The sequence below is a fragment of the Ruditapes philippinarum genome, unplaced genomic scaffold (genome assembly GCF_026571515.1).
Source record: "Ruditapes philippinarum isolate M1 unplaced genomic scaffold, ASM2657151v2 ctg1493_1_1_1_1, whole genome shotgun sequence".
Lineage (NCBI taxonomy): Eukaryota > Metazoa > Mollusca > Bivalvia > Venerida > Veneridae > Ruditapes > Ruditapes philippinarum.
This window is the reverse complement of record NW_026857469.1, coordinates 110829-120414: the sequence shown is the minus strand read 5'-3', so window position 1 is coordinate 120414 and position 9586 is coordinate 110829. Positions and strand designations below refer to the sequence as shown.

Below are 9586 nucleotides of genomic sequence, written 5' to 3'. Positions count from 1 at the left end.
TGTGATACATTATTTTATTTCATGCTACATAATTTTCTAGATTGTTTAATAATATCATTATTTATTTTTTTCTAATTTGTAAATTTGTTTATATATTTATTATCATCAGGCTTGTTTTCTTTCCTTTCCTTATAACTTATGTAACAAATGTTGTCAACATGTCGCGAAGACAACATTGAAATCAAGAGTATACATACAAATATGTCTTGTACATTTCAAGTACATTTGTTCGTATTATTGAAAACAGACAGTTGTACATTAGCACAATCAGTCTAAGTGTGGCTTAGTAAATAAGTGTAATAATTCTATAAAACACATCACTAATCCCTTACCACCACTGGGCATAAATAGACTACAACAGGCTAACAGATGAACCGCTGATAATCCTATTAAATAAGTTTCTTATAAAATAATGGCCAGTGTCAGGGAATGTGCTTTGGATTATTCAATGAATGTGGAATATCATGATTCGCTCTAACACAACTTAAGAACAACTTTATTTGAATGTAGTTCATTTACAAAGGTATTTCGTACATGTATACGCTTTGCTTGAGTGTCGAAACATTTTAATTTTAAAGTTCTTCAATTTCAATTTAGTTTAGGCGGTCTTGTTATATTTTATTTATTTCCGTACAAAACAACTAAAATGAAAAGCTGAAATAGACGAAAAGTAGAAAATAGTAGGTTGCTATCGTGAGGGACTATAAATCTTAAAATAATTCATATTTACAACTAAATCTTTATTAACAAGGTGTTTCATTATTTCTAAAGATAATTGATGTATGTGTTAGTATACTCTGCCAATGGTGTTGAACATCGACATTGTTACAGAACTGTGTTGTCAGATTTATGTCGATATCGTAACGTGTTTCTATGAATAGATGTTTTTTTTTTTATCAAATATGATCATCATTTACACCATCCAACATATTTAAGTGTTTAACGTATTCAGTGCACACAAACTTACAAATAATGCTGATTTACAACATTCATCACATATCTGTAACCAATTATACATAACTTTCACCCGAAACAGTTGTAAGAAGGTAAAACGTAGAAAATGTATTGTAACTATAGTAATAAGGTTGTGCAATAAGTTTACAGCTAACAAGTCTTCATGTGTGCATAGTGTATTTTCAAATTTGTTTTCGTAAAAGAAATAGTTTTGTATAAAGTGTATAAAAATTTGTTCTTAATAAATGTTGCATTGCAGTGCGGAATGCGGAGCAAAAAGGTTTAGCAAACCAGTATACAGTCTAATGCAATGCAAAATATGTGAACAAAATGTATTCGTGTAATATTTCACATTAAAGAAACTGAAATTGACTGCTCAGAGCCTTAAAGAGGGTATGAACGGTATATTATGTTAAAAGTACAACACAAATTAAAACTGTTAAAACTGAGATGTACAACCAAATCTTCATATGATTCTGAAAACTTAATACTAGATTTACAAGATAGGACACGTTCTAATTTGTAATTCTTGTTGTATAGACCTCCGATGATGACAGACGACATATTTCCAAAATATCCCCTGATAATGTGTGTAATGAATTAAATTCCAGAACTTTATGGTGCTTATTTATTCCATTCATTTCAGGACATGGTTATGTCCTAAATGCCCCTTCCATGGCTGAAACGTTTGATTTACCTTTTTCTTTTGTAGATATCAAAAATTACAACATTTATACTTATTCCAGTAATAATACTGTGTAAAGTATGCCAGGTACGTATATTAACGTTAATATACGTACCTGAGTATGCAAGGGATCCAATTGGGAGAAATGTTTTGTATGGGATCTGATTATTAATATTATGGTCTGAATGCAAGTGTTGTATTAATCCTACCATTTGTTGAGGCCTTTACGCATTCTCAATCAAACCGAGCCTGCAACATTTTTCAATTGAAAATATGATGAGCCACAATAAATGGATAACTTTTTACGGATTTTGGTATCTTAGATTCCTATCAGTCATAAAATGAAATATTTGAAAACATGATATGGTGTTTTATTTTTATTTACAAATTTAATTAAATTATTAATATGTTATACTCATATTCATCAATATTTAATCCTACATTTTATATATACTCAAAATCACTTATTCCGCGGCATCATTTATTTCACGGTAATGGCATAATATCTATGGAGGGCATTCGTTGCCAAAATTCCAGACATGTAAAGTGTGTTCCTTTTAAAAAATACTTTTGAAAATGCGAACTTGTATGCCTGCCATTTTCATTGTACCCGTGCATAGCACATAATATGTGTCTTAATCAAATATTTTAATTGAAGGTTCCCGCCTTTATATAACAATTTACATATAGATTGTAACAACTTACCTAACATGGAAAACAACAACAAATTTACAAGTTTGTATCTTCCATTGCATACAATACATATGCAAGTTTGCACTTATATATCTGATATCTATCTGTACCTGAGATATACAACTGAAATGCAAAACTCGAACACTGAAAATAGAGTTTAAGAAAAAGTGTTTCCAGTTGTAGAACTACAAGAGTACGTTTACACAGTAACATGTTTAAAATGACAAAAGTTGATTACAACGATTTTAAGTCATGCATGACGCCCCGCCCCTCTTTGAGTATTTACGAACTTTTGCGGACAGGTATAAAACCCGGCGTCTCTCCTATATTTCTAAATAAAACTGAAGGAAGACACGCCGCATTCTTCCTAACATATTTTTGTTGCATTTGTTACAAAAGTTTTATCACTAGCTTCATCACTTGAAAATTTATTTAATACAAAATAATTAAGATAACTTATGCACTAACTTATTATTTAACCTCGTGTTTTCATGAGAAACATCGGCGATTTGGAAATTTTTAGGGGGAAATGACCAACTTCAAGCGAGTAATTTTATCCATAATCTAAAAACCATTCAATATTTGTATAAAATGTATTGGCACAAATTTCATGTAAACAAAAATTATGAGAGTATTTGAAAAAAATAGGATTTTAAAGCGGCCACCGAGATTTCCTTTTGAAATCAAGAAAGTACTTATCCGTAGCACATATGTGCAATCTTTAATAAGGTATTTTCAGTATAAATAAATACTTTTTTAATATACTTGAAGCTTATGGTCTTAATTTTCATTCTATATTCATTTTCTATTTTGAAAATTGATTAATTTATAAAGAATCGAAAGGGAGCGCCGTGATTTTCTTGCCGAATATATGAGTGTGGTTTTAAGAGAGAGAGAATTAAAAGACAACGATAAGTTTGAAACAAAATATTTTGATACTTCTACGTAATTATTTTTTTTTATTTTTAAGGCATCACTAGAAAGGTCATGAAGGATTCTTTCATTTGACACCAAAATTATTAAAATTGATCAATAAATAAAAAAGTAAGTAGGGGGCGCCGTGTTTTTCTTACTTAATTTCAGAGTGTGGTTTTCAGAAAGTAACCTGATAAACTTTAAAACGAAAATTTTAATACTTCTCCTTAATTCATTTTTATTTTTAGGCATTAAATAATTATAGACTATAAAACTTATGAAGCACAGTTTTATTTCAATCCAAAACTATCAAAATTGATTACGAAATTAAAAAGAAAAATTTGGATGGGACGCCGTGTTTTTCTTACCGAATTTGAGAGTGTGATTTTCAGAGGAAAAAAGATAAATTTTGAAACAAAAATTCTAATACTTCTATTTAATTCATTTTTATTTCTGAAGCATTCATAGAAAGCTTATGGATCTTTCATTTGATACCAACGTTATTTATTTTTTATATAAAACAAAAAAAAAAGTTAGAAGGGACGCCGTGTTTTCCTTAATTAACTTTATTGAGAAATAGGAGACAGGCGCCGGGTTTTATACCTGTCCGTACATTCCCGCAACAGAAGTTTCTAAATACTCAAAGAGGGCCGGGGCGTCATGCATGACTTAAAATCGTTTAACTTTGTAAATCTACTTTTGTTATTTTAAACATGTTACTGTGTAAACGTACTGTTGCAGTTCTACAACTGGAAACACGTTTTCTTAAACTCTATTTTCTGTACTCGAGTTTTACATTTCATTTATATATCTCAGATACGGTTAGATATCTATAAGCATGGTAAGCGTGCAAACATGTTTATGTATTATATGCAATGGAAGATACAAACTTGTAAATTTATTGCTGTTTTTTCATGTTAAGTCAGTTGTTAAGATCTACATGTAAACTTGTTATTTAAAAGCGGGTGCCTTCAATTAAAAGATTGGATTAAGAGGCATATTATTTGCTGTGCACGAATATAATAAAAAACTAGACATGCACGTTTGCATTTTCAAAAGTAGTTTTCAAAACGAACACTTTACATGTCTGAAATTTTGGCAACGAACACCCTCTATAAATATCATGTGACCAGTGTTAAAAAATGATCTGAATTGACATATTTTATTCATACACCTTAACAACAAAGTTTTTGTGCAAAATATTTTAAATCTCTAGATTTTTACGTGAAACAGAACAACATTTTACAAATTTCTGCAAAAAGCATCAATAGTCCATTAAATTTGTGCTTACGTCTGAAACAATCATCATTTTCTAAATGTTCTTGTTTGTTGAAAAAATTAATTTTGCCATTCAAAGTGAGGGTAGTTTTAATATTTAAAATCGCGCAAAATAACATGAGAAATTTTAACTGAAAAAAAGAAAAAAAAAGAAACCCAACTGAAATGTAACACCATTACCGCGATTTAAATGATGACACACATTTTTCAAAATGACCGACATATGGTCTACGTTTGGTCCATTAAAATTGACTTTCACTGAATATATTGTTGTTTGCTTTGTCATACAGCAGAACATACCTAAATGTTATAGCTTATGGTAATTTTTGTACCATAAGTTTCATTTGTTGTATTCTTCCTGGTTTCAAAGTGTTAAGTACCGTGAATTAAGAGGAGCACAGTATAATTGGCTTCTTATATCCATGACATCATTTTGTAAAAAGGACTGTTTTCATATCCTCGACAGTGAACATGATAATACCAAATTAAGTGTTTCAAAATTTTCATAGCAATCCTTAAAAGTCACCTGTGTCTTCTGTTACTTAAGCATCACTTGGCTGTGAATCGGCTGCAAAATCATGTGTATAGAAATTTATTTGAACATTTTGAGACACTGATACAGTACTGCGGCATCCTGATATATGATCAATGTTCGACAACTCTGTATGTCTCTGGCAATCATGTGACTGTCTGATATTTGGTCTCGCGAGACAAAACGAGGCTGTAAGAATTGTCGGCATCTTTGACGTGTTGTTAAAGAAAATAGCTGCTTGTCAGAAATGAACGAAACTTTTATAAAATGTAGAAAATTAAAACGAAGTATGCATTGGAGCGCTTACAGATATGTAAAAAAGGGGAAAAAATACCCAACCAAAAAACAGAATGTTAATTTAACTCATAGCATGCATTACAAACTACACTTCATTATTTGCTTATACATGTATGTGCATGAAAAAAGTGTGATCTCATTGTTTCAGTTAAACCAGGAGGAAACTTGCAATCAAGGTTCAAATCCGGGGTTGGTTAACTTTAAATTAAAAATCATCTGATGTTCGGAAATGAAAGGATCCGAATCCTTCCGTGTTTTTTTTCGTCACTTCATTTGTGATTTTGGTCAGGAATTTTCATGGTGCGGTTGCATTATGTTACTAGTACTTTATCTCTTATTAGTCTCTCTCATCTCTATAAGTCATTCATAAGTATTTCTAGTCTTATTTTTGAATTTATCATGCAAATTAGTTCGTCTACAAGTTGTATTTACACATTTGTATTATTTTGTTGTAAATGCTCATTTGTTTGTCAAATTTGCTGTTTACAAAATTGATGCCCATATGGGTCAAGTTGAAAAAAAAAACAACTTGAAACTGGAAACATAACTAAATAATTAAAATAAAGTAAGGATAGAAAACCTTGCTCAGGTTGTACTGGAGTGACGCAGATTTTGAAAACTTCACCGTTTAATTAATTTAGTCATTTGTTCTAAAAGCTTTTAGTGCATAAACAAGTTTCTAACGTAGTTGTAAAGTTTTCAATATTTTTAATACTTAATAGCAAGCCTGCAGTATCTATACCAAACACATACATTGACAACGATGACTTAAAGTCCATACTTGTCGATGTTTCCGTGTAGGAACGACAAATGTCCTTGCAATATACCTGAACTTCCGGTTCATAACGCTATAAATAACCACGTTCCAAAAGCTGTTACTAATGGCAATCCACGTCACTGCAAAGTCTATGTCCTCATTTAGCTTTATCTGGGTCAATGCGATTGTCAATGTACAGATTGTCCAAGGTGTAACGGCAACAAAGAAACCCGCCGTGATGGCCGCCAAGTATTTTGAAGTACGTAAAATCTGAGAAACTGCAAGGTTACTCTGAAAAGATAATACAGCAAGTTTTTAGACCTTTATTACCTTTATTATCTTTAATGAACGACAAGTGTTTCTGGTTTATTGTTTCACTTGACTTTGTTTTCTCCACTCAAAATAAAACAAAATTGAATTATTTCGTTACACTTTTTCTATCTAAATCATAAAGAACGGAATGAATTGGATTTTTTTTCTCGATTATTCCGGTTGTCCTTTTGATTCCTTACCGATTTGGAGATCCTTTGCTTTTGAGGTATAACTACCTACTTGTGTTCAAATTGGAAAGCAAGTGTGTAATAAAGAGTTTGCACATATAATGATAGTGTATTTTAAAAGAACAATGATATAATAAATGTAATGATGTTAGTGCAAAACGTATTTAAAGGAAACTTTAAGAATGCAATATAAAAGTACAATAAAGGTTTCATCTGTAATGTATTCCCAATATTCTAGAAAGAATCAAATATAATACAAAATTTATAAGTAAAAATATACTTACATTTTCAGCATGTCTTGCATTTCTTGAGAATACACGAATGGTCTCTTTCCGGTTAGCAGCTGCAAAAATAGATCCGTAACTATATAAGAATAACAAGGCGGGAATAAAGTAAAATATTACTATTACACTCAGTGTCACGTTTGGGTTTTCATAATAAGGTTCACAGTTTATCCCAATGTCATCAAAATAGAACTGTTCCCCGAAAAATATCACAATCGAATAAACACCAAACGTCATTGTCCACGTGGCTAAGATAACAATGACGTATTTCCGTGACGTCATGAAACTGTTATATTTTAAATAATGGTGGACAGAGAAGTATCTGTCCAGGGCTATTAAAACAAGTGACAATGTTGACTCATGAAATAAAGCGGACAAGAACAATGCCTCTATTTTACAGAAAGTTTCCGAGTACGGCCAACATTTGTAGAGAGCAGAATATATACAGAACGGACACATGAACAGGCCCATACTCAGGTCTGTACAAATTAAAGAGTTCATAGTAAGTCGAACTTTCTTTAGAAATAATTTTCTACTGTTTGAGTTGTTGAACACTATCACAGAAAAAATGTTTCCAACAATGATGCCGAGCGACACGCAGCCAATAACACATGCTTTAAATATATCCTTCCAAGTTGGCTCATAGTCATTCCCTTCACATGTAAATGTTTGATTAAGGCTAGTCACCATTTTAAAACAAAATAGATCAGAGAGGCAATTTTAATATAAAAATGATATATTATTATAATGAATACACACGACAAGTGTTTATGATAAACGTCAAATGTTATCATTTAAAATATTGAATTCTAATACATCCAATTAGATCTATTCTTATAATTCAAATCCTTAGATATTGCAATTCCTTTGGGCACGAGTAAAATTATATAAAAGCACAGTTATTGTCGTCAACTGTCGTGTAAAATATCCAATATCTTCTTCAGCGCAGAGCTTTGCTCTTTAATACCTAATCAGACATTAACTGTATTTGCTCATTGGTAATCCTCTCCCGCAGAAACTCTCACATTCCCCAATACCTTGTATTAGTGTTGTTGCTTTCCCTTTCAATCATATTTACATGACATTTCAAAATGTGAATACGTGATTTAAAAATCTGGAAAATTAATTCTCTTTTTTAGGATTGTACTTATTTACATGAAACTCTCCTTTAGTGACATAATTACTAGCCCATTACAAGCTATTTTTGCTGAGAAAAGTAAGTGAAAAACATCATTAGTAAATTGAAATGCGAATAAATGTATAAAGGTATAAACATGATAAAAATATTTAAAAGAGTACCTTCAATATATTATAGAAATGATAAACGAAGAGGAATAATAGCCCCTGTTTAATCGAGTATATTATTACTTAAAATTTAAACATGGAACATCTTTCCTCATCCCATAGCATCGGCTTTCTAAGTTATCATGAATCACCTCACGGTAATATAGTACTATTATAATATATATGAATTATCAACAAAGGCAAACCTTATTTGACTATGTTATGTCTGCTGACAAATTAAAGTTTTTCTTATATTTTTTATTTAATTGTGGTACGTAATTTGGATTTCTGTTGTTTGATGTTCTACATGCAGCTGTTCTTGTTCACAACAAATACAGACCAGAATCAAAACTGAAATATGTCACCGGTTTCATGTCTGCAAATAGATGTAGAAATGAGAACGCATTCATGTTGAAAGTGCTGTGCCATATTGGTTTAGATCGCTCTTATTGTTGTTAGACATACAATTTTACAATCGCCAGTTTCACAATCAATAGCTGATTTAAATGAATTGATTGTTACAATAATTGCAATTTAATCAGCGACAGTGTTTGTTGAGATATAATGATATACAATATCTTTTATTTATAATGTTATGTTTTTGCATTCGCATTTACTAATTATTTCGAAATATGATAAAAGCATCTTCTATGTGTATCGAACAAATGTTTTTTCCGTATTAATTTTATTTACTTTTCCTACTTAACAGGCACTTTAGATATTACTAACTCGTCAAACGTAAAATCAGATTTTTTCCTCTGTTGTCAAGTTATTAAGAAATGGTCGATAAAAACGCTGATAAAAGGAGATAAAACAACCAGAGAAAAAGTCTGAAGTCAACAAGTTCAGTGACAACAACTTTTATTTTCCTAAAAACGAAAACAAAAAAAACAGCGTCAACAACAAAACATAATTTAAAAAATCATTAGATTAGATACCAGTAGAGACAAAAGAATACCCTTTTGTCCATTTTAGCTTACCATTCTAACTCTAAGAATTTCTACATAAAATCTACTAAAAGTATATTTTTTAGGGACCTGATGTCATAAATGTATTAGTTTAAATATGTGATATGAAAGTGTATGTGCTTTAAGATTAAGAATCTTATAGAATTTCCTTTCTTTAACGATCATGTTTATTCATCCTTTAGAACTCAACCAGTAGCGAAATTGTAAACGATTGTATGTTTGTATTTGTACCCAGGTAAACAACGGAAAGATATATTGTTAAAACAGCAAATGAACCTGTATATGAATGTGAGAGAAATAATAACATTAACTAGAAAGAAAATACAGATTCAATTAAGAATAGCCGAGTCGTAATGTGAAATGTGCAACATATTTTCACACCCTTTAGCTTGTACCATGAGGTAATGTTATATAATACATGTATGTTTTAGAATATATT

At 30.7% G+C, this 9586-nt stretch overlaps 1 protein-coding gene across 1 annotated transcript; it reads right to left on the bottom strand.

The window, feature by feature from the left end:
• Positions 1 to 6024: 6024 nt before the first annotated feature.
• Positions 6025 to 7844, bottom strand: LOC132749858 (probable G-protein coupled receptor 21). The gene is made up of 2 exons (XM_060739770.1): positions 6896 to 7844; positions 6025 to 6402 (listed from the first exon to the last, which is right to left on the bottom strand). Exons 1-2 carry the CDS (start codon positions 7583 to 7585, stop codon positions 6091 to 6093), a joined length of 1002 nt encoding a protein of 333 aa, XP_060595753.1. The 5' UTR covers positions 7586 to 7844; the 3' UTR covers positions 6025 to 6090.
• Between the last annotated feature and the right edge of the window lie 1742 nt (positions 7845 to 9586).

What these genes read in the sequence shown, in the direction of transcription:
- LOC132749858 (XM_060739770.1), bottom strand. Translation starts at nt 7,585, where the DNA reads ATGGTGACTAGCCTTAATCAAACATTTACATGTGAAGGGAATGACTAT. An exon ending in ATGCAAGACATGCTGAAAAT is followed by an intron (nt 6,403 to 6,895) that starts GTAAGTATATTT and finishes TTATCTTTTCAG; the next exon opens with AGTAACCTTGCAGTTTCTCA.